The 22,215-nt window shown below is 54.6% G+C and overlaps 9 protein-coding genes and 1 non-coding gene across 10 annotated transcripts; 7 read left to right on the top strand and 3 right to left on the bottom strand.

The window, feature by feature from the left end:
* Positions 1-466: 466 nt before the first annotated feature.
* On the top strand, positions 467-1,105 carry BO95DRAFT_441953 (uncharacterized protein; the record flags this gene model as incomplete). Its single annotated transcript, XM_025586310.1, has 1 exon — positions 467-1,105. A coding segment is annotated over exon 1 (221 nt), but the record flags the coding sequence as incomplete, so codon positions are not given.
* A 485-nt stretch (positions 1,106-1,590) lies between these two features.
* On the top strand, positions 1,591-3,014 carry BO95DRAFT_411742 (zinc-binding alcohol dehydrogenase family protein; the record flags this gene model as incomplete). The annotated part of the gene is made up of 5 exons (XM_025584221.1): positions 1,591-1,714; positions 1,793-1,927; positions 2,019-2,234; positions 2,319-2,686; positions 2,791-3,014. The coding sequence occupies 5 exons, from the start codon at positions 1,591-1,593 to the stop codon at positions 2,971-2,973; spliced, it is 1,026 nt and encodes a 341-aa protein (XP_025443256.1). The 3' UTR covers positions 2,974-3,014.
* A 111-nt stretch (positions 3,015-3,125) lies between these two features.
* BO95DRAFT_t121 lies at positions 3,126-3,207 on the bottom strand. Its single transcript has one exon. It is a non-coding gene; the product is annotated as a tRNA-Ser (tRNA).
* A 294-nt stretch (positions 3,208-3,501) lies between these two features.
* On the top strand, positions 3,502-5,448 carry BO95DRAFT_387329 (SDR family oxidoreductase). Its single transcript, XM_025583516.1, has 3 exons — positions 3,502-4,326; positions 4,382-4,775; positions 4,865-5,448. Exons 1-3 carry the CDS (start codon positions 3,993-3,995, stop codon positions 5,127-5,129), a joined length of 993 nt encoding a protein of 330 aa, XP_025443255.1. The 5' UTR covers positions 3,502-3,992; the 3' UTR covers positions 5,130-5,448.
* A 141-nt stretch (positions 5,449-5,589) lies between these two features.
* BO95DRAFT_441951 (glycoside hydrolase family 16 protein) lies at positions 5,590-7,548 on the top strand. Its single transcript, XM_025586309.1, has 2 exons — positions 5,590-6,686; positions 6,856-7,548. The coding sequence occupies exons 1-2, from the start codon at positions 5,811-5,813 to the stop codon at positions 7,225-7,227; spliced, it is 1,248 nt and encodes a 415-aa protein (XP_025443254.1). The 5' UTR covers positions 5,590-5,810; the 3' UTR covers positions 7,228-7,548.
* Positions 7,504-9,866, bottom strand: BO95DRAFT_441949 (Zn(II)2Cys6 transcription factor). The gene is made up of 4 exons (XM_025586308.1): positions 9,751-9,866; positions 9,195-9,687; positions 8,530-9,135; positions 7,504-8,476 (listed from the first exon to the last, which is right to left on the bottom strand). The coding sequence occupies exons 2-4, from the start codon at positions 9,590-9,592 to the stop codon at positions 7,606-7,608; spliced, it is 1,875 nt and encodes a 624-aa protein (XP_025443253.1). The 5' UTR covers positions 9,593-9,687; positions 9,751-9,866; the 3' UTR covers positions 7,504-7,605.
* A 627-nt stretch (positions 9,867-10,493) lies between these two features.
* BO95DRAFT_101342 (transcription factor domain-containing protein) lies at positions 10,494-13,950 on the top strand. The gene is made up of 8 exons (XM_025580306.1): positions 10,494-10,758; positions 10,836-10,918; positions 11,101-12,090; positions 12,141-12,349; positions 12,397-12,529; positions 12,581-12,805; positions 12,854-13,009; positions 13,069-13,950. Exons 1-8 carry the CDS (start codon positions 10,669-10,671, stop codon positions 13,925-13,927), a joined length of 2,745 nt encoding a protein of 914 aa, XP_025443252.1. The 5' UTR covers positions 10,494-10,668; the 3' UTR covers positions 13,928-13,950.
* Positions 13,951-14,859: 909 nt separating this feature from the next.
* On the top strand, positions 14,860-15,561 carry maiA (maleylacetoacetate isomerase MaiA; the record flags this gene model as incomplete). The annotated part of the gene is made up of 1 exon (XM_025590792.1): positions 14,860-15,561. The coding sequence occupies one exon, from the start codon at positions 14,860-14,862 to the stop codon at positions 15,559-15,561; it is 702 nt and encodes a 233-aa protein (XP_025443251.1).
* A 57-nt stretch (positions 15,562-15,618) lies between these two features.
* On the bottom strand, positions 15,619-17,101 carry fahA (fumarylacetoacetate hydrolase FahA). Its single transcript, XM_025586307.1, has one exon. The coding sequence runs from the start codon at positions 16,991-16,993 to the stop codon at positions 15,695-15,697; it is 1,299 nt and encodes a 432-aa protein (XP_025443250.1). The 5' UTR covers positions 16,994-17,101; the 3' UTR covers positions 15,619-15,694.
* Positions 17,102-18,062: 961 nt separating this feature from the next.
* BO95DRAFT_494522 (Zn(II)2Cys6 transcription factor) lies at positions 18,063-22,133 on the top strand (the record flags this gene model as incomplete). The annotated part of the gene is made up of 4 exons (XM_025590791.1): positions 18,063-19,471; positions 19,551-19,568; positions 20,230-21,422; positions 22,030-22,133. 4 exons carry the CDS (start codon positions 18,063-18,065, stop codon positions 22,131-22,133), a joined length of 2,724 nt encoding a protein of 907 aa, XP_025443249.1.
* Between the last annotated feature and the right edge of the window lie 82 nt (positions 22,134-22,215).

Genomic DNA, 22,215 nt, shown 5'->3' with positions numbered 1-22,215 from the left:
CTCATGTGGATGTTTGGTGTGAATAGACTCTCACAAGGAGGAAACTTGTAAGCGCAACGTTTTCTTTTGGGACGAGGGAAGTCCTGCCCAGAGGAGTCGTCTTGGTTTCATTCGGGCGATTCTTTACTCGATCCTCACTTAGTCGCCCGAGCTAGAACCGTTGCTTTTTGGCTCCACTCATGGCGAAGACGTTCTTGACTTCGACCATGCCTTCGGCCGACTAATGACACTCGACAACATATACGCCGACCACAGAATCGCCATTTTTATCGATGCGCTAGATGAGTGTGGCAGTGGAACGGACCGTGAACAGTTGATCAAAGAACTGGAAGTCTGGGCTTCTTTGAGGCCACACGACCTCAAGATTTGTGTTTCTTGTCATGCGAGCTACCCCGCACTGTGTCCTGCTTCTATAAAGGTGCCACCGCGGCACTTGAGAACTGGTGTACCCAGATCCTGTCCCTGGATATCTTTTTGTCGATCCCGAACAAGGTGTTAGAGAGATTCATTCAGAATTTCAACATCCCTAAAGCAAAGACGAAACTCTCTGCCGATAATGCTGGAGGAAGACTTTTCCCGTCGAGAAGTACTAAAAACGATGCAGCATCCAATTCTCGAGTCGACCAAGGATTTCCGTCCACGAATGACCCTAACAGCTTCTCGGTCAACGTGCAAGCAAACGCGAACGCCTGGAATTCTTCTGTCAGAAGGTTCGCGAAAAAAAACCCCCGACAAGAAACTGTTCGCGTTCCCCATGAATAAGGACGACACTGACGAAGATGTGAAAAAGAAAATGATTGACCGGGAGGTTATCTGTGACTGAAAAGTTCGTTGCATCGCCCGGCTGGCTGTGGGTTCAGAATTACGCTTTACAATGTTGTGTGATTAAGTGGCGCTGTCGTCGTCGTCTTCGGGGTGCTGCCCTGAGAGGTGCAGTGCCGATATAACCGTTTTGGTGTATCCTCTTTTCACTCGCCACCATATTTTCTGGAACTCCCTTTGTCAGTTCTCAATGGCAAGCAGCCATAGGGTCGCTATACGTCAACTGTTGAGCCCCATGAAGGCCCAAAGCAAGTTTATTGGCTTGCAATAAGCAACCTGACAGCCAAACCATCCAGAGACGTATGATTGATTGTAAATGTCATTAGTATACAATCTGAAGGTAGCTTGTCTGGGCTGTGATTAGTCCTGCCAGGAGGGGTACAGTACCTGCCACAGCCACATCTGTCGCCGTAGTCCCATGCCGTAGGCTGGGGCCGGCGAATTCCCTCGGGAGGCCTTTAGCCTCCCGGCTTATTCTTGCATTGCATCTGGTCCGTGGGCCCGTTATCTTCTGTCATCGTTGAAATGCCTTCTCAGAAGCGGTTGATTACACATGTATGTACGCCACGGCGAGGGGTAATACGAGGATCGCTTCTCACCATATAGTCACTGTACCTAGGTTGATAGAATTGAATAGCACGGGCACCCGTTGACGTATAAGTATGGTAGAATGCTCCATCGTCGCCCATTCTCCAGGTCTGCATTAAATCCAAACCTTGCATTCATAGTGAGTCGATTCGCCTGAAACTACCCTCTCCTCAAGCCAAAATGTCGAACCTAGCGCTGGTGGTGCATGGGTCCGAGCTCCGACAAGAGTCGATCGCCATCCCCTCGCCAGCCCCGCACCAAGTCCTCGTCCGTTTGTCTCACGTTGCTCAGAATCCGACCGACAGTGAGTAGTCTCCCTTCCCCCACCTTCGTATCTATCATACCTTTACCCTAGTGGCATCTCTACTGAAACCGAATCCAGTCCAAGCCCTCGATGGAAAAGCCTTCGGGGATGGAGCCGTGCTCGGCTGCGATTTCGTCGGCGAGGTCGTGGCGTTGGGCGATGCCGTGACGCGATTTGCCAAGGGGGATGTCGTGGCAGCCTTGATCTGGGGTGGTGAGTCAACTTCTCTATCAGACCCTCTCATTTCGCAGACCCACAAGACCTGGCGGTGGAGGCTGATGAGGGGGGATCCGCAAAAAACCAGGCGAAATCCCCGGTCTCGGCGGGTACAGTCACTACACGCTGGCCGACGAACGCATCGCCTTCAAGCTGCCTCCGGGGGATAGGATCTCCCGCGAGGAAGCGAGTACCGTGCCCCTGGCCGCCGCGACGGCATGGCTGGCTCTATTCGCCAAGGGGTGTCTGGATATTGATCGCGATCGGTGCCAGGGGAGGAGTGTGCTGGTCTGGGGTGGTAGCTGTGCGTGACCTCCCTCTTTCATAGCGAGCAAATCTTGACAGAGACCTTGTGCTTACTGATGAGTGGACTGACGACCATGGGTAGCGAGCGTCGGTCTATACACCGTCCAACTCGCCTCCCTGTACGGCCTCGAGGTAGTGACCACATGCAGCCCGCGCCACGCCGATCTGGTCCGCGCGTCCGGCGCCGCGCACGTCTTCGACTACCGGGACGGGGACGTCGTCGACAAGATCCGCGCGGCCGCGCCCGCCCTGCACTACGTCTTCGACACGATCGGCAACGAAACCTCGTCCGTGATCGCCTCGCGGGCGGTCCGGGCCGGCGGCAATGTCTGCACCGTGCGGCCAGGCAAGACCTACAGTGAGAATGTCGCGTCGGGGGTCCAGGTGACGAGTGTGTTGGTGTTCACGGCGTTCCTGAAGGACCATTCGTATGGGCCGTATAAGTGGCCGGTGAGTCTGCTTGTTCGATGTGGTTGCGGCAGGGGAGAATGGATTTGAGGGGGCTGTTGTTTGTGGATCGATAGACTGATACTTTGTCGCTTTGGGGACGGCAGGCATCCCAAGAGGACCATGAGCTGGCCAGTGAGTTCTTCGACCTTGTGCCGGATCTACTGGCGTCGGGGAAGATTAAGCCGAGTCGGCCGAAGGTGCTGGGAGGACTGGAGGCTGTGCCGGATGGGTTCCAGGAGTATCGGGATGGGAAGATCTCGGGGTATAAGATCGTCTATCGGATTTGATGGCACGTGAATCTAGGGTTGCAGAGAAAAGTTGTGAACGGGAGCTGTAGATACGAGAAGCATGCGCTAAGCTTTAGGGTCAAAGAGAGGCCAAGCGGCCAAGCGGCCAAGAGGAGATTGAAACGTGAGGCCGAAGCGGAAAAAGCAAAAAACGACAGCAGTCGGATTTGAACCGACGCCTCCGAAGAGAATAGATTTCTAGTCTATCGCCTTAGACCGCTCGGCCATACTGTCTTGTGTGATAGAACCAACAACAACGCACAATATGCAGCTTGCTCAGTATGACATCCCACTGAAGTAACATTTGATGTTTAATTTGACTTTAGCCGGCGCTCAGTTGGCGAGTGCGTGTCTACCCCGCAATGGTGATCAATTTAACTACCATCCGGCTTGTGACGGAAAATATCGAGCGTGGCTTAACGCGAAAATGAGCAGTGTCATGTGACGAGCCCTGAATCGGGCCTCGGCAGGCCACTCGACGACCCAAAAAGCAAGTAAGCAAAAGCAGTTCTATTCTATTGCAAGCAACGTGGAGGAGGACCAAATTCGAGGCCTTCTCTTGAGCGGGTCAAACAATTTTACGGGGTCGCTCTCCGTTTCAACCGGTGGTTCTGGATTTTCGACCTGAGCTATGTTCACTGGTTGTTCTCCTTAGCCATCTCATAGTATCGTGCAACATTTCTTCAAGCACCTATCAGCACAATAAAAAATGCTGCATCTATTGGTGAGGCCTCGCCTTGAATGTCACCCTAAGTTTATGGCTAGCTCAGTTCTAGCCTATGGTCTGAAGACTCAAGCTCGGATAGACTTTTGACCCAGGATCGTCGTCCGTACCACTTTCTCGTCCCCGGAACTCCAACCCAAACAACCGAGGGTGGTGATCCCCAGAATCGCAATGGTTGCCCGTTTGAGCGACTGCGAGGGCATGTGAACTGGTGGCGATGTCTCTTTTAATGGGCGCGCGTAGCCGCTGGATGTGATCTCGTCAATCAAGGAACACTACAGCCTGCGTCGTTACCATGAATTTCCAACAGTCGATCTCTCTCGTCCAATCCTGGTCTCTTTCGTTTTGGGCTCAGCTGCCTGAGCCTGTACGGACTGCCCTTGACCGTCATCCAGTCGTCCCGCTAGCCCTGAACTCTTTGCTCGCTATTGTTGTCCTGCGGTATTTGAACCGCGCCCTCACATCGTGGTCACTGGGGAACTGCTCCGCCAACAGATGGAACCCAGATCGTGAGCTGGTCCTCATCACCGGTGGCAGCAGTGGCATCGGCCAGCACGTCGTCCTCCAGTTAGCCGAGCGGAGTGTGAAGTGCATCGTCCTCGACATCCAGGCACCTACCTATACTCTGCGTACTGAGCCCCTAGTCCTCATCGAATCTGCTCTCTAGCTAATATTCTTCTGCAGCCAAATCTGCTCATTTCTACAAGACGGACATCACGTCCACCGACGCGCTCCATGCCACCGCCGAGCAGGTGCGCGCCGACCACGGCCACCCGACGGTGCTCGTTAATAACGCCGGCGTGGGCCACGACGGGACCATCCTCGACGAGCCCGAGAGCAAGATCCGCCAGACCTTCGAGGTCAACACGCTGGCGCACTTCCTGACGGTGCGCGAGTTCCTGCCGGCCATGCTGGAGCGCAACCACGGGCATGTGGTCACGGTGGCGAGCATGGCCAGCTTCGTCGCGCTCGGCGAGATGGTGGACTACTGCTGCTCCAAGGCCAGTGCGCTGGCGTTCCACGAAGGCCTGGGCCAGGAGATTCGACACTGGTATAAGCGGCCTGGTGTGAAGACGAGGTATGCGGTTTTTCTTTGCTCGTTTGATGTCTCCCCCTTTTTTTTGTCGCAATTCTCCCTCGCATGGCTAATGACAACCTCGCGTGTAGCGTCATTCATCCGTATTGGGTCCGGACACCCATGATCCAGCAACTGACCGACGCTGGAGATCTGTTCAAGCAGCCGGTCATGACGGTGGAGCGTGTGGCTACGGCGATTACGCGCCAGGTGGTGTCGGGCAAGAGTGGGCAGGTCATTCTTCCTGAGGCCTACTCGGTTGCCAGTATGGTGCGGGCATTTCCGACATGGTTGCAGGAGCACGTACGAGGGCTCTCTTCGAAAGACATTCGACGGCTTCGGGAAGCGCAGAAGTGAGAACAAATTGCTGGCCAATTGCTACGGTTAGAGGGCCTGAAGGCGTCAGTTCAATGTGTGGTCGAGAGGTGAGGTCGGTTTCGAAGAAGATCTTTGTGTGACCCCGATCCTTTGGCTAAATCGATCGATTATCTCCCGATCAGAAGGAGATATGTTGCCCGGGACTACTTGGGATAATATGCCTGCAATGGTAATAGTGAGTCTGTCGTAAGCTGTAAGGCAGGGTTTTCTCTTCTCCGCTGTCTCGACCAAGCCTCTATTTCCTTTTCTTTTTTTTCAAACGCTTTTTCGCAATTGTTAATAGTAATGAAGATCATATCATCACATAATTTGACCATCGGCGAAACCATACAAAGGCGGTGTCCGACCGGGGAAGGGATGGTCCGATGGATGGATAACTAAATAATCCATTCATTAATACTGCGTGCTGAATACTTCCTGATTGCTTAATCAGGGCATGATCGGTTCTTCGAGGTCCCGTCCGTGTCTTACCATGACGACAAGTTATCCGGTTTCGTCTCGCTCTTTCCCTGACTGACCCCCCGATTTAATTGGGGAATGTGTCAGTCACAACACTGTAGATTTTTGGTATTCTGTATTCAGTATGTTGTTCCATCCACTATCTTTCCACCTTTCTGATGAGAAACTGTACCTGAAATATCCACACTCATTTAAATCGCCATGGCCAGTAATCACTATTCATTATCAGGAGATGATCTAAGCCGATACCCCGGAGCCACAACCACTCAACTTCCCAAAATCGACTTCGACGAACCCCTTCACCACGCCGGACCACCACCGCCCGCAGGCGCCGGCGAAGGGCCTCGCCGCAGCAAGAATGCGCCCGTGCTGGAGCATCGCTGGTACGACCCCCGGGGCTGGTCGACCCGCAGGCGCCTCCTCGTCGCCGTCGGCATCGCCATCGTCATCATCATCGCGGTAGTCGTCGGGGCCGTCGAGGGCACGAAGAGATCGAGCAGCTACCCGGACTACTCGCGCCTGGACTACGAACTGGTCGACACCTACGCGGGGGCCTCGTTCTTCGACCGCTTCGACTACTACTCGGGGGTCGACCCGACCGACGGCTTCGTGCAGTACGTTAACAAATCCACCGCGCAGTCCCTCAACCTGACGTACGTCACGGCGGACGCCTCGTCGGCGGTGCTGCGCGTCGACACGGCGGACCGCAACGCGAGCCACGGCCGTCGCTCCGTGCGCCTCGAGTCCACCACCAGCTACGACACGGGCCTCTTCGTCTTCGATATCCGGCACTCGCCCTACGGCTGCGGCCTGTGGCCCGCCCTGTGGCTGACCGACACGGTCAACTGGCCCGCCAACGGGGAGATCGACGTCGTCGAGACCAACAACCTCGCCACCGAGGGCAACGCCGTCACCCTGCACACGGATGGCGGCTGTAACATGAAGAACGTCAAGCGCAAGCAGACCGGAACATCCAATTTCGTGACCTGCGATAACAGCACGCACAGTAACGCCGGGTGCGGGGTGCAGGGTCCGCCCAACACCTACGGGCAGGAGTTGAATGAGAATGGCGGCGGGGTATGTTGCATGCACCATTGCATCTTCCTTTTTTTTTTTTTTTTTTTTTTTTTTTTTTTTTTTTTTTTTTTTTTTTTTTTTTTTTTTTTTTTTTTTTTTTTTCCCCCCCCCCCCCCCCCCCCCCCCATGAAATGCAGAGAAAGGAAGATGAACTAATGAATAACAACAGATTTACGCCCTCGAACTCCGCGACGCAGGCATCCGCACCTGGTTCTTTCCCCGCGCCGCCATCCCGAACGACATCACCTCTAGTATCAGTACCTCCACCAACACCTCCACCTCCACAACCCCCGACCCGTCAACGTGGGGCACCCCCCTGGCCGACTTCCCCAGCACCCACTGCGACATCGCCGCCCACTTCCGCAACCAGAGCATCATCGCCAACATCGACCTGTGCGGCGAGCTCGGCGCCCAGAAGCAGTTCTACACCGACCTCTACCGCTGTCCCGGCCGGTGTGTGGACTTCGTGCGCACCCATCCGGACAATTTCACCCAGGCGTATTGGGAGTTCGCGGGGTTTTGGGTTTTCCGGGCGACGTAGTAGATCATATATATTATAGATTTGACTGGATGTGTTATGTAGATATGTAGATAGACTGGGTTGGAGTGATTTGGGACTAGCGGAGTTATGGGATGGGGTTCGCACGTTCATTTTATGTTGAAGGGTTCAGTGCTTGCTGGATGAGCGCTTGAATTATGAGTATTCTCATGTTTGTGGAGGAAAGACATATTGCTTGTTGGGGGGAGATGTGATACTGCGAATGAAGTCTACTCACTACAATCGGTAACACCTGAAGTCAGACAGGTGGAAGTGAGGTGGCATTAGAACATCCGTATACTTATGCTTTACTGGCCGACAAAAGGTCCAACTTTCACATCACGTCGTTCATACATCATAACGCACAACACGCACAACAAATCACCCGATGTCATACCCGGGGTACCCCGACCCCGCCGAGACCATCGTCGAGTATCCCGGCATGTACGCCCCCGGCCCGGCCCCCGCCATATACGTCGCCGGCGACGAGATCAGGCGCCGCTGGATGGTCTCCGACAGCTGCTGCATCTCCTCGAACACGGGTTCGTCGCCCCATTTGCGTAGTCCGAACCGCAGAATGCAGTGTATATCTGACAGGCAGGCCGTCGCCCGCGCGTAGAAGTTGAGGCAGTCTTCGCCGTCGAGGACCAGCGCCGACGGCGTCTCCGGGGGCACCGCCGGTAAGACCGGCACCGAGGGACTGAGCGGCAGGTCGTGGTTCTCGGTCAGTTCCCGCGTTAGGCGGCGGATCGCCTGCAGCGCGCGGTGCATGTCCCAGAAGGTCAGGAAGGGGGACCAGGCCGGGTTGCGCAGCGCTTCTTGGATTTGGCCGAGGTACTGCATGCAGCGTTCGAAGAGGACGACGTTGCGGTACTCTCCGATCGCTGCCGGGGGTTCGTCATTCGGCGAAAGAATTATGGCCACGGTGTAAAGGAGTTCCAGTTTGTAGAGGACGGGGAAGTGGCTGGGCGTGGTGTTGGGGGTTGCGTCGAACCATTCGTAGGCTTCTGCGCCGAGGGCCCAGGTGGATTTCGCGTACAGGGGGCAGGAGTCGTGGTCGTGGAAGTAGTTCCTTGAGTACGCTTCGGATAGAATCTGCCGGATCTTGACCAGATGCCAGGCGGGTTCGGAGCTGCGCAGGAAGAGATGGCTCTGCTCGCTGAGCATGGAGCCTGCCGTGCTGGAGGGAAGGGCGACATTGACGGACTCGTCGGAGAAGGAGAATGGCCGTTCGAAGACGGTGCTGGCGCCTCTGTCGAGAAAGTCAGTAACCTTTCCGTGCGTGTCCGTGAGATTCATACGAACCTGTCCAAAGAGTAGAGGCAGTGTAATATGCGACGACGCAGGTCTAGATGTTTGGTCGACGACTGGACTTCGACCGGAGGATCTTGGTGTAGACCGAGATCCACCATCACTCGAACAGCCATCCCGACCAGAAACCAACTCCGAAAATGTTTGGGGTCGTATAACGAGTATTGCGCCAGTAACATAATCGCCTGGACCCCCTGAATGGATCCTGGACGCAGGACATCTTCCGCCCTTTGCAGCGCCTGGGTGACATATGATAGCGCGTCCTGGTGGCTTTCATCGCCAATCTCGTATGATAAGGATGCAGAGGAGGTGGCCAGGACTGTGTATAAGATCCAGTGGTCGAACGGTTTGGCAAACCGACCGCCGGACTGATAGACCGCATCAACCGAGGTCCAGAAGCTTGTTTCAGCGAAGAATGGGAGTTGAATGTAGAGAGTGTCGAAGTAATGTTGAAGGAGGTGGGTGATCTCGTGGCGCGGTGGGAGTGGTCGTGAAGATTGTTTGGGTAATGGGTCGGCGAGGGAAAGTGATAAGAGAAGGTTGGCAAAGGAGGTGCTCGAAGTGATACCGTGGAAGTCTCTGGAGGTGGCGTTCACAGACCTGTTGATGAGGAGGTGGTTAGTCAGTGAGTGGGTGGATTGCATTGGAAGACGACGCACAAGAATCCAAAATCCCCAACCAGATCATCAATATCCGAGACTTCTTTGTTGGGACCCTGGACCGCCGATTCCGACGATGTTATCGAGGTGATCGAGTTCTGGTGCGCAATCCCCCTATTGTCGACGGACAGCGAGGTCTTCAGATGGCGGAGCTCCGCGATCTTCTTCTCCAGCCTTTCGCAGTACCCCTCTAGGGAAGCAACATAACTTCTTTCTTTGCCTCGAGCAAACTCGTCGCTTGCGCCGGAGCAGGTGTCGGACTTGCCCACCCTTTCACATGCGGAGCAGGCAGGAAGCTTCCCGTCGCACTTGATCTTGGCGGTTCGACATCGTGAGCAAGCAGCGACCGGCCGACTAACTTTGAGGAGTGGCTTGTCAAGGAATAGCGTAGCCGACATCTTATCCGTACATGTTACACCGATGATATGACGGAGAGCAGGAGGTCTTGGAGAGAAGGATCGGGTCGAGTATATAGTCTGCTGCGAGAGCCACCCTGATGATAAAGCAAGGGTGAGCGGCGTTACACAGGTTCAATAGCTGGATTGGCGATACTTACCTAGAAAGCTCGAGTAAGGGCCGACTGATGCAGTGCCCTATTTGAAACGAGAGAAGTCCATGTATGGGGGACAATATGAGGCGTCAGTTGTCCGATTAGTTGTCAGACAATCGACCATTGAGAGACACTGATAAGACATGGATTGGCATGATCGAGGGCGGCGACTGTCCAAGACCAGCGCAGTGTTTGCAGTGTTTGCATTGGGGGGGGTCATGTGATGGCGTGCTTGCACGGGTGCACCTCGACCCTTGCGGGGAAGTCCTCGTATCAGCCGGAGACATGCTCCACACACTTCTTTGTTCAAAAGAACCGAGCTGGAGATTTGGTGAGGATATCGGAGTTATCAGACAGATATGCGTCTATCGACAACCACTTTTACCACATATCTTTCCATTTTACAGGATTGGTAATACCTGGCCCCTGAGACATCATCCTCTTTCACCTGTGGCCCAGCGGGAAATCGTTCCCTTTCGGTTCTCGGAGGATTGCCGAGGCACTCATTGGCCGCTGTGGCTTGGAGTGGAACAGCTTCTCCCCGCCTCGAGATCACAGCCTGCCTATCAGACATTCTCCATCACTTCCCCAGAACAATCCCCCAGCCCAGACAAAGCCTATAACGGCACTAGTGAATCGTTCCTCGCTAGTCAGTGCGGTGTGTGACTGCCATCCATCGTCTCCACCAATTCCTGTTCGCTGTTCCTTCGTCATTCGTTTTCTGCTCCATTACAACACATTCGGTGCCCTCAGAGAATCATGCGCGCTCTCACCAAGTCTACACCGGACACTGGGTGATCAAATATTTCACTCCCGGCATCATTCTTGATCGCCATACTGCTGCTAGAACGCAGAATCCAAAGAGACCCCGCCGTTCCTCCCTCCATAAATTCTGCGCAAACCCGACCGGCAGATTCTACCACCATGCAGCCTCACCAGCTGGAGAAGCCTAAGAGGGCCCCTCGAAAGCACGTCACCACGGCCTGTGTCGCTTGTCGAGAGAGTAAAATCAGAGTCAGTGATTCCGACACCGTCCCAAAAAACGAAACTCCTAGGTTCAATTACGCATGCGCTGACGATTTGCTGTTTAGTGTGACGGCTCTACTCCGCATTGCCAAAATTGCCAAAGGAAAGGGAAGGAATGCAAATATCAGCATGGAGATGACAAACGCAAGTATGTCCTCCTCAGGCGCTCATCACACTTCGTTCACATCACAAGGCTTGGGTACATGTCATGCACCCATCATATTGGGGAGCGGAGAGAAAGATGGATCACTTCTTAGCGCTGGGACAGACACACAGAATTACCGTTCTTCCGATACTGTAGCCTGGTCGAGCTGACCATTCTATTATCAGAGTATCCTTACGTGCTGCGACAGAGCTTTTCTCTGCCAGGATTGATCAACTATGCCAGTTCATTCACGATCACGGTCTCGAGCCTCCCCCGATGAAGGAGGAGGATGAGTCGGGTATGAACAGAGTCCTCGACACTCTTCAAATCCCTCGCGCATCTACGAAGACCGGCAATTCACTCGCAGCCAGTGCGCAGAGCGCGCCGACTCTACCGAATACTACTGATTCCCCTGCTCAATCCACAACCTCCCCTTTGTCGACATCAAATCGCCAGCTCGAGATCGAGAGTGCACCTGCAGTTTCACCGTCCTCACAAAACATAATTCCTCACCAATCGTCTCTACCCGTTACCGATATCACTCGGGAGGCCATGGCTCAGTCCAATGTCAACTTGGGACTGTCCAGTAACATGAAGACTGCATCGAATTGGGGGTTTGCTCTTCCAACAGCGGAAAGCCTGGATGCGCTCTATGCCAACATAGACGGTAGATCGAACGGGTCACAAGACACCAGCCTGAGTCCGGAAAGCCTGCAATTGTCGCAAGACATAGCTCAGCAACCGGGTGTATTGTTGAATCTGGGTTGGAATGATAAGGACGTGGATTCGAACAGCGGCGAGGAAGATGAAGCTGAGAAGGATGTCATTGAGCAGATCTCGCACCGCATTGGGACCCTCAAGCTTTCGGGTGATGGTCACCTACGATTCTTTGGCGCGACCTCAAATCTCAACCTGGTTGATGTTTCGGCTACACAACAGCATCAACGTCCAGATGCCCGTACAGTCCGTCATGATGGTCAAGACATTCTAAACCATCTGCGTGTAGGCCAGCCTGTCATTCAAGCGCTGGAGGATCATCTAGTCGAGCTTTACTTCACCTGGCAGAATCCCAGTACCTATGTGGTTGACAAGGAAATGTATTTGAACGCTCGGTCGGAATGGAGAAACGACTTGATAGATACACCATTCTATTCGGAAGTTCTCACCAATGCTATGTATGATTGCTCTTTGGGTTGCCGTCGCAACGTATTGCTGATTATACTAGGTGCGCGATCGGAAGTGCCTTCGAAGCCCGATACCACCCCACCTTCATCACATTTCCGAAGTCGCTCTCGGAGTTCTTCGCAGACAGGGCGAAAGCTCTCCTGGAGATCGAACTGGATTCTCCCTGCGTTGCTACGGTTCAGGCCCTTGTTATACTGAGTTCCCACGAGGGCTCATCGAACCGTGATGCTAGAGGTTGGCTTTACAGTGGTATGTTGACCGCACGAGAAGAAAGAATACCAGTCTGACATAAGTAGGAATGTCGATGAGGCTTGCCTTTGACCTTGGATTGCATCTTGACATGACACCCTACGTAGAGAAAGGCGACATCAGTGTCCACGAAGCCGATGTCCGTAAGGTAGCGTTCTGGGGAAGCTACACTGCAGACCAGTAAGTGATTCTGATCCTCGAGTCGAGCTACTGGTCTAACATTCTTGGCAGCTTCTGGGGATTTTACCTCGGAAGACCGTTCCGCATGAGTACCGGAGATATTACAGTTCCCAAGCCCGCCTCCGACTTGGGTGCTGAGAAGGAAGCTATGTGGCATCCTTATGGTCTTTCAAACAAGTCAGAAGGACTTCAGGGTGGGCTGAAGAATCCCAACGAGTTGATCAGCCGCCAGTTCGCTGTGCTGTGGGAGATAATCTCCCCGGTTGGCCACATTTTGTAAGCTGCCGGTACCGTACGACTGCACAAGTTACTGACTCGGGCTAGATATGGATGCTCAGATATATCCCGCCATGACCTCCAAAGACTGTGCCACCGTGTCACAGATGATCTATTCGCCTGGAAGGCAAATCTACCTTCCAACTTAGATATCGACATCTCAAATGATGCTATCCCCAAACTGCCCCATCTCCTGGTATTACAGTAAGAGCTTTTCTTCTTGCTCGCTTCAAGTTGAACAGATACTAAACCTTTCTGCGCAGCATGCAATATCACCAAATAGTCATCTTCACCCATCGTCCCTGGGTGTCGAAAAGCTACATTCAGCCGCGTAGCCCCCGCCAGGGGCCCGGCTACCATCATGCGCGACGCATGTGCATCGAGTCTTCTACGGCCATCGCACAACTCCTCCACATCTATGAGAAATACTATACATTTCGTCGCATGAATAGCCAGGTTGTGGCTATGATATTCAGCGCTGCGCTGATTCTACTCTACGTTACCATCTCGAATTCCCGACAAGGGAGCGACAACGGCAATAATGCCGAAATGGTCGCCTACCTGAATCTTTGCTTCCGTGCCCTCGATGAAATCGGTCAGTCGTTTGAGAACGCGAAGCGCACGCGGGACTTTCTCGTCAGTCTTCAGCGGCGTTGGCAAGCACATATGCGTCGCTCGGGGTCTGCCGTCAAGCGGCAGATGAGCCACCGAACACCGTCACAGAAACCCATGGGACGAACAAGGGACGCGGACGTGTCGAGGAAGAAATCGCGGACCACAGCGGCTCGGAACCAGGCCGCGATGCCTCTCTCGCTGCCGACAGCGCATGCACTCACTGGTGCCGGTTTGCCATTCGGCCAACCGCAGGTTATGACTCGAGCAGCCCAGCATCAGCCACCATTGGATCCTGCCCAGCAATCCATCGCGGTTCAACCAGGGGATTTCGACTGGATCCGCGATTCGGACCTGCAGCTGCTTTCTGACAATCTTGGCGAGGACGGTTTTCCACCCCTTAGGAACACAAACTTGTATGCCGAGGACACCGCCCTGCCCTCGCTCAACGACATCGAATCTTGGTGGGGTTCACCGGAGGGGAACACATTTGGGGGTTCTTCGTTATGACCATAGACTAGATATGATTTGAAGATTTGTAATCTCTTTTCTTCCCTCAAGCTCCATCTTTCAGCGACGCCTTTATGCAGATAGAATATCTCACATGTTCTCCAAAAGAGTTGACACGATGGCCATGGCATGAAAGCCTATTAGAAAAGCATGTCGCTAGATCCCGTTTAAGATATCCCGAGAGAACCAGCAGCGATGCGATTGAGAGACCTTCACAGTTGAGAGCGATGGTATACCAGCACGTCAATCGGTTACGTTGTGGGACAAAATCTACACGAGCAGCGCAGATCGGTAGTTTGTAGCTTAGTACGCGGCATGGAAAGCAGCGGAAATTGGCGGGCGGGGGAGATCTCGGAAGTGGCGCCGCGGAACCCTTCCGTCCCCGCACAGCCAGCGGTCTGTGTGCAGTCCCTCCTACCAGGGGACCATTCGGCCGTGATGACATAGGGTAGTATAACTAGGGAAGGCACACATTGATACACTACTTGTAAGGATCTGTAATGGAAGCTGCTTCACAAGGTATGCGACCACCATTGCTATGGATTCCTTTGGCTTGGAGTAAGGAAGAAGGATGCGGACGAGAAGGAGTGATTGTCGCGAGACAAGTAAATCTATACCTAGCGAGACATTGTTCCAGATGAACTTGGAACCTTACCCTTGTACAGTACACTATCACAAATCCAGTCAATACTCTCCTACTCGGCCATGAGGCAGTTTGAGTCAAAGTAATCCCGCATCTCCGCGACTACCCTTTATTGTAATCTCCTGGAACCGTAGATATATATTCGAACCATATACGGGGTACAGCAGCCCCCTGCCCTTCCACCACACACAGCAGAATAGTACCCACTGCATACGATTCAAATCCTTGTACTCAGACCCTCAAAACCACACACTCCACCCATCAATACCATATCACAGACCCGAAAGAAATGCCCGAAATAACCCTCTACACCTACTTCCGCTCCTCCTGCTCGGCCCGCCTGCGCATCGCCCTGCACCTCAAAGCCCTCCCCTACACGCCCGTCTACCTCAACCTGCTCGACGGCGCCCAGCGATCCCCGGACAACCTCGCCCGCAACCCGTCCGGCACTGTGCCCACCCTCCTCATCGCCCCGTCCCCGCGTTCCTCCCCCGCGGACGGCCACACCCAGGACACTATCAAGATCACCCAGTCCCTCGCCGCGCTGGAATACCTCGACGAGGCCTTCCCAGATACCTACCCCCTGCTCCCGCGCGACCCCGCCAAACGGGCACTGGCCCGCACCCTGGCCCAGATTATCGCGTGCGATGTGCAGCCCGTTACGAATCTGAAGGTGTTGAAGCGCGTGGCGCCGTTGGGCGTGGATCGCGCGGAGTGGTCGAGGGGGGTGATTGTGGATGGGCTGAGGGCGTATGAGACCATTATCAAGGAGGAGGGGGTGGGTGGGGCGTATAGTGTGGGCGATGAGGTGACGGTCGCGGATGTGTGTTTGGTGCCGGCGGTTTGGGGCGCGGAGAGGGTGGGTGTTGATGTTGCGGGGGCGTTCCCGGTGGTGGCCGGGGTGGTGGAGAGGTTGGAGGGGTTGGATGCGGTGAGATGGGCGCATTGGGCCAGGCAGGGGGATACACCTGCGGACTTGAGGATTGAGTAGATTGCTTGGTTGTGTATCTACGTTGGGGATCGATTGTTTGGTTTGCTGGAGGATAGGGGCACATTGTTTCAATTTTATCTGTACGGTACGCAAATTAAACCACCGGGACTGCTAGGTTACTCGGGGAAAGAAGCTAGTCAAAGTTCAACCGAGGCGCAGCAAGGATCTTGCCTACGCAATCGCCAAATCCAACATAATTCCCCTCCGTGCCTGCTTTCCCGCGCAGGATCACCGTGTCGCCGTCCTCCAAGAAGATCCGGTCCGAGCCATCCGCCAGCTGGATCGGGTTCTTCCCCTTCGTCTGCTCGATCAGACTGCCCTCCATGCCGGGCTCCGGGCCGGAGATGGTGCCGCTGCCCAGCAGATCGCCCGTCCGCAGGTTGCAGCCCGTGATCGTGTGGTGCGCCAGCATCTGTGGGAAGGAGAAGATGAGGTTCTTGGCGTTGCTGCGCGAGATGGTCGTCGGCTTGCCCCCCTCGTTGGTGAGCTCGAACTCCAGCGGGATATCGAAGACGTTGTCCGCGCGCTTCTCGCGCAGGTACGGCAGCACGTTCTGGTTGTTCTCGGGCTCCAGGCTGGCGGTGCGGAAGGGCTCCAGCGCGTCCAGCAGCACCACCCACGGCGAGATGGTCGTCGCCCAGTTCTTGGCGTTGAACGGCCCCAGCGGCACGTACTCCCACGCCTGGATGTCCCGCGCCGACCAGTCGTTCATCAGCACCACCCCGAAGATGTGGTCCTCGGCTTCCTGTACGGAGACCGGCTGGCCCAGCTCGTTGGGCCGGCTGACGAACGCGGCCAGCTCCAGCTCGATGTCCAGGCGCTTGCAGGTCGTGAACGTCGGCACCTTGGGCACCGCGGTGGGGTTGGCCAGGATCTGGCCGTTGGGGCGGTGGATCGGGGTGCCCGAGGGCACGATGGAGGAGGCGCGGCCGTGGTACGCCACGGGCAGGTGTTTGTAGTTGGGCTGGAGCGCGTTGTCGGGACCCCGCAGGAGCACTCCCAGCGTGTAGGCGTGGTTCAGACCCGCGTAGAAGTCCGTGTAGTCGCCAATCTGCATCGGCAGGTGATTGGTCACTTCTGACAGGGGCAGCAGGGCCTCCTGCTGGAGCGACGCATTGTCTTTGAGGATCTGGGGGAAGGGGGTGTCGGCGCGGAAGATCGACTGGATGTACTCGCGAACCTGGCGATGCACTGGCCGTCCCAATGCTGCGAATGCGTTCAGCGTGGGTTGGTCGAAGACATTGAGGTGAGGCTCGAAAGAGGGCAGCTGGGCGAAACCGCCCGACGAGGCGAAGGCATTCAGGTTCAAGGCGTAGTCGCCGATCGCAATGGCAGGGACCCGCGAGGCAGCTTTGGCTGTGGAGATGATTCCGAAGGGAATGTTTGCCAAGGAGAACGGCGAGTTCTTGGGGATCTGTAGCCACGAGGCCATGTTGTGTGATGGAGGTAAAGGCTGAGAGGATACTGAAAGGTGGAAGAGGAGAGAGAGATGGTGACTGGAGAAAAGATTGAAGAAAGACGAGCAAGCAAGAAGTATGTTATGTCTTCATGCGACGGATGAACCGCGGGGTTGAGCGCCCACCTGCGGAATTCACTCCGTCTCCGCTTATCCCCGGCAATTGCATTCCGCGTCTTTCCCCAACCGACCGGAAGCTGCTGCATTTCCGCTGCCATCTTCCTTTCCACCCTCATTCCCGCTGAATATTACGTCCATTAACGTCCATTATTATTAGTAACTTCGCAATATGCTGGATATGTCTACTCTTCAACTCTTTGTCCTGAAAGATTGCTCACTCTAGTCGAAGGCTGCAGCATCTTCTCGTTCAAGCGGGATTCTCGACCTCGCACCGCAAGAGCCGATCCAGAACGAAGGCCTTCCATATGTTTTGTCCTCGAATGCTTGAGAATTTGCAATGACTTGGAAAGATTGATTATGAGTCCCGGGTCCATCTCTGGACTTGCATAACCATCTGTTTTGAGCAACGACCCCGAAAAAGAGATCTGTCGAATTTCTGTGGCATCAAGACAATGCTTATTCAGCTGCGACCGCTGCGACCGCTGCGACCGCGAGCCTTGCAAGTTGATTCGGGCAAGAGGCGAAGAACAACAAAGAACAACTCGGACATCCGCGCCAGCCTGTCAGCCTGCTTGGGGCTCATGATGGCGGCGATATCAGCCACTGTTAAGTCCGCACTACCGTCGGTCAAGCCTGGTGTAGTGGAAGGCTGGCAAAGTGACTGCTTGTTATCTTGTTAGCCTAGTAGCGCGCCTGATCTTAGTGCCAACACTAGCTGGGCTAATAAATTGGCTCCTGGCTGCACTCCATTTCAGCCTCACCTACGCTCACCAGACTCTTTCAGGGGCGCATTGGTCGCAATCCAGTGCAGGTATCATGACTGAGAAGACGGTTATACCTTCCAAGCGTCAGAAGGCGTTTCGCTCGAGATCGAAAACGGGTTGCCGCACCTGTCGGTAGGTATAACACGGCAGTACCCGGACTCATGGCTGACCACTCCAGTGTGCGCCGTGTGCGATGCGATGAGTTCCCGGGGGCATGTAACAACTGTACCTCTACCGGTCGGAAATGCGAGTATGACTTTCATCGGCTTCCTGCCAGGCGTAATATGGGTCTCCCACGCATCTACCTCAGCCGCTTTCATAGCCCGGCTTTGACCTCCGATGAGCAAACCTGTTTCTCATACTTCCAATACCACACAATCTCAGGTCTCGTGGATTTGTTCGACTCGCCTCTCTGGGAATGCTACATTCTTCCGCAGAGCTGTGCCGAGCCTGCAGTCTGCCATGCGGTCATCATGTTTAGTGCAATCCACCAGGACGCGGAGACAAATCGTATGCGACTGTCGGGTAATCGAACAGATGACTCCCATTTGAACTTCGCTCTGGAACATTCCACCCGATCCTCCGCCCTGCTGAGAAGAAGAGGCGCGTCCAACGACCCACAAAAGTATCAGGCTGTTATCACATGCTGTCTGCTGTTTGTGATGGGAGAGCTATTGCGGGGTCATTATGGCAGAGCAGCCATGCACCTTCACCATGGGGTGCAACTGATTAAAGAGGCGCAGGCACAGGGACAGATAATAGAAACCGTCCTTGTCGACTTCTTCGACCACCTCAATGTTACCGCCGCCTTATATGCCGCCGAGGGACCTACTCAGAGCATTGACGCAGTAGATAAGCCTGAGTGGGTATTGAACGTATGTCCTATCGTTGTAAATAGCGTCGGTGAGGCACGGCAAGCTTTCACGGAAACGCTCAATTACTCGATTCTCCTGATCGCGTACCTGATGCGCTCAACGCAGGCCGAGATTCTGGCAAAATATGACGATCTGTGGCTCAAAAGACAGAGAATCCTTGCCCGATACGCAGATATTGCGCAGGCCTTTGATTCCTTCTGCCAGGAACGCGGCTGCAAGTTCACTCCCAAGGAAGAACGTGGAGCGCAGGTGCTTCGTCACCTCCTGCTGGTCCAATACGTCACCCTGAAGGTATTGTTTCCCGGAGATTGCAGCACCAGTCAGATAACTGCCGAATGTGCTGCGGTACTTTCCAGTAGCCTCGCTATTATGGACCAAATCTCGAGAAGCACGACCTTCACAATGGAGCCGGTGGTGTGTCCCGGCTTGCACATTGTGGCCACTCTATGCCCGGATCTCCGCTTGCGGGTACGAGCTATTGAAGCATTGCGTGCCTGGCCGCACATGGAAGGGATGATCAATTCCGAGGTCTGTGCCAGCATTGCGATTGAGGCGCTGAAGGCAGAGGTACAGAAGATGAGGAGGGACGAAAGCTGGATTGCTGCTGAGTATCCCGAGCAAAGGGATCGGTTTCTGGTGGAGGTTCTCCAATCAAGCCAGAAGGCTGCCGATTGGGCGCCGATTCGCATGTCGCAGTTAGACATCGGTGATGCCGTACCTTATCCAGAGGACACTGTCGTATTGAATGATATACTCTAACGTTCATTTTAATAGGCTATATGTTAGTGAAGGGTATGTAGACAATACTATATTGCATATTCACCTTGCTGTTCCTGCTGAACTTGTCCGATACTTGACGGCGTTGTTGCATCACGCCATGACTTCATTGAGTATCATAGCGAATTCGACGAAGTTATTCTGAGGTTTCTTCTTGTGCCATGATGCTCGAATTGATTCCATCAAGGACCACAGCGAGATATGACATACTCTACACGAGTGTCTGCTGTACCGTGATACTCGAACTGGTCTCAACCAACGAGACCATGGTTGAAGCTATTCAGAGACTTGGATGGCTATAGGAGCGAGTCAACCACCCATACAGTCATAATTGCATAGCAATGATGGTAAGACCACCGGAAATGCATTTCCTGATGCTTGATACGATGATGCATCTGAGTCACCATCCTAACTACCTGAATTCTCCCGTTGAATCTTTCCATCTGCTGAATCTATCCACAACACCTCTTTTGCACCGTTCCTGCACCACCTTAGTATCATCAAGTAGCATCCTCAACATCCACTACCTCCACTACTATCAAGCACCTTCACTACTATCAAGTACTTTCCTCCCATCGAGAACCTTTCCTACCATCAAGCACCTTTTCTACCATGAAGTATTTCATCCCAGCCCCCATTTACTCGATATCAGTATCGTATACTAACCCATCCACAGCACCGCGACAAAGCAACACTACGGAGGCGGACGGCTTCCCTGGCCTGCAACCTCCACCAGCACCAGCAAGCCACCGACCACCGACAAGAACAAGAAGAAGAAGTGGCTGCGCTGGGCCATCCCTCTGGCTGTGGTGGTTATCGCCATCACCATCCTGGGTGCCTGTCTGGGCACTCAGCTGAACAAGCACCCGAAGGCGACGCCTATGCGCCTGGGTAATGGAACCAGTGAGTCCACCACAGATCCCGAGGGCGCAGGGCACCAGGCTGGGGTTGGCGATAACCACAACCACGACCACAACAAGAACTACACTTCCAGTGATGGGGTTCCTCGTGTGGGACTGCCGAATCGTGGAGTTCCGTCTGGCTCTTCGCTGCCTCAGTCTGGTGGTCCTGTTGTGCCTGTTAGCCCTGCGCCTGTCAACACTATTGCCCCTGTCAACCCTGCGCCTGTTTACCCTGCGCCTGTTAACCCTACTGCCCCTGTCTCTCCCACTGCCCCCGTCAACACCATTGCACCAGCCCCTCTTACACCTATCATCCCCACCATCCCTCCCAACCCACCAACCACCACATTCCAAACCCACCCAAAAGACCCCACAACCAACCTGAAACCCCCAAACACCCCCCCAAACCAACTCTACACCATCCTCCCCATGCCCCCCACCCCCCGACCACCCAACCCAGCACCCAACCCAGCACCCACCCCAGCAAACCCTAACCCTAACATCCCACCCCAACCAGCACCTACAACAAAACCACTAACGCCCCTCCGCATAACCACGCCGGAAGACCAATGCACGACCCTGCACGGAATAACCTACACCTTCTACGGCTACCCCGACAACGACCCGCCGGGGGCCGCCATCGCGTACGAGTGCCCGCACCGCAGCGGCAGCGGCACCGCCGGCGGGACCGGCACCTACGATGACCCACTGACCTTCGCGACCGCGCCGGGCGAGTTCGAGCTGTGCGAGGTCATCTACTCGCCGTACCTGCAGAAGTACCTCATCCACGAGGACTACTGCGAGAGCTGCACGCGGCACTGGCCGCACATGTGGCATGTGGACGTGTGGTTGGGCGGGGACTCCGTGGGCGCCGCGGCGGAGCAGCTAAGCTGCGAGGCGAGGCTGACGCCCGAGCTGGAGAGTCAGAGTGTGGTCAGGGGGCCGAGGGGCGATTTGCCTGTTGATGGTGGGTTTCCTTTCTTTCTTGGGGGGGTGGGGATAGGGGTTGGGTTGGGATGGGTTAGGGTATGCTAACGCTCGACAGGCACCACGTTCTACGCCGGGGGGCATTCCGCCTGTGGCGTGGAGCATGTCTACCATGCGGCTGGGGCGGAGGATTATTGTTGATGGGGGCTTGGCGAGGACCACTTGCAACAAGGCCCAGGTCCTTCTGACCAGGGAACAACGGGTCCAGTCCAGGGAACGGGCCCGACAATGGGGTTGTGGGTTGGTGGCTTGCTGGGGGTTCTGTTTCTGGGGGACAGCTTGGTGGCTGCGTGTCTTGCGGGGTTGTCGCTGGTGGCGCCGACGCGGGTGCCTGTTCACCTTGTTCTGTGGGTTTTGCTGGTGGGAGCGGTGGTGCCTGTTTTGTTGGGTGGGGTTTGGTATCCCCAGCTGCTTGGGGTTATGTTTTGATTGATTGCTCTGGGAGCCTTGCTTTGCTTGTTTGATGTTTTCTGGGGGGTTGTATTGATTGTTGCATTTGCATTCTTGCGTCTTTGCTTCGTTGTGTTTGGCTGTAAGTGATTGGCATGTGGTGAAGGTATAAGTCTGGGATCTTGAATTGTGTTTAGCTATAACTGATGCATGCGAAATGAAGATTGAAGTTTGGGATCTTGCATTGCGTTTGGCTATAACTGATGCATGCGAAATGAAGGAACAAAGTCCACAATCTTGAATTGTGTTGATGGTAAATTCCTGTAGTGCACAAGTAGGGCTGCTCGTAGACCACGCTTATGACCAAGGTAATTACGTGAAGA

The sequence above is a fragment of the Aspergillus brunneoviolaceus genome (genome assembly GCF_003184695.1).
Source record: "Aspergillus brunneoviolaceus CBS 621.78 unplaced genomic scaffold BO95scaffold_26, whole genome shotgun sequence".
Lineage (NCBI taxonomy): Eukaryota > Fungi > Ascomycota > Eurotiomycetes > Eurotiales > Aspergillaceae > Aspergillus > Aspergillus brunneoviolaceus.
Note: the sequence above shows the minus strand (reverse complement) of the source record. Positions and strands in the feature narration are given on the sequence as shown.

Coding starts and splice junctions, on each gene's coding strand:
- BO95DRAFT_387329 (XM_025583516.1), top strand. CDS start 3,993: ATGAATTTCCAACAGTCGATCTCTCTCGTCCAATCCTGGTCTCTTTCG. Junction 4,327..4,381: donor GGCACCTACCTATACTCTGC/GTACTGAGCCCC, acceptor ATTCTTCTGCAG/CCAAATCTGCTCATTTCTAC. Junction 4,776..4,864: donor CGGCCTGGTGTGAAGACGAG/GTATGCGGTTTT, acceptor CCTCGCGTGTAG/CGTCATTCATCCGTATTGGG.
- BO95DRAFT_441951 (XM_025586309.1), top strand. CDS start 5,811: ATGGCCAGTAATCACTATTCATTATCAGGAGATGATCTAAGCCGATAC. Junction 6,687..6,855: donor TGAATGAGAATGGCGGCGGG/GTATGTTGCATG, acceptor GAATAACAACAG/ATTTACGCCCTCGAACTCCG.
- BO95DRAFT_441949 (XM_025586308.1), bottom strand. CDS start 9,592: ATGTCGGCTACGCTATTCCTTGACAAGCCACTCCTCAAAGTTAGTCGG. Junction 9,136..9,194: donor GTTGGGGATTTTGGATTCTT/GTGCGTCGTCTT, acceptor CCTCATCAACAG/GTCTGTGAACGCCACCTCCA. Junction 8,477..8,529: donor TGCCTCTACTCTTTGGACAG/GTTCGTATGAAT, acceptor CTTTCTCGACAG/AGGCGCCAGCACCGTCTTCG.
- BO95DRAFT_101342 (XM_025580306.1), top strand. CDS start 10,669: ATGCAGCCTCACCAGCTGGAGAAGCCTAAGAGGGCCCCTCGAAAGCAC. Junction 12,530..12,580: donor GGAAGCTACACTGCAGACCA/GTAAGTGATTCT, acceptor CATTCTTGGCAG/CTTCTGGGGATTTTACCTCG. Junction 13,010..13,068: donor CCCCATCTCCTGGTATTACA/GTAAGAGCTTTT, acceptor CTTTCTGCGCAG/CATGCAATATCACCAAATAG.
- fahA (XM_025586307.1), bottom strand. CDS start 16,993: ATGGCCTCGTGGCTACAGATCCCCAAGAACTCGCCGTTCTCCTTGGCA.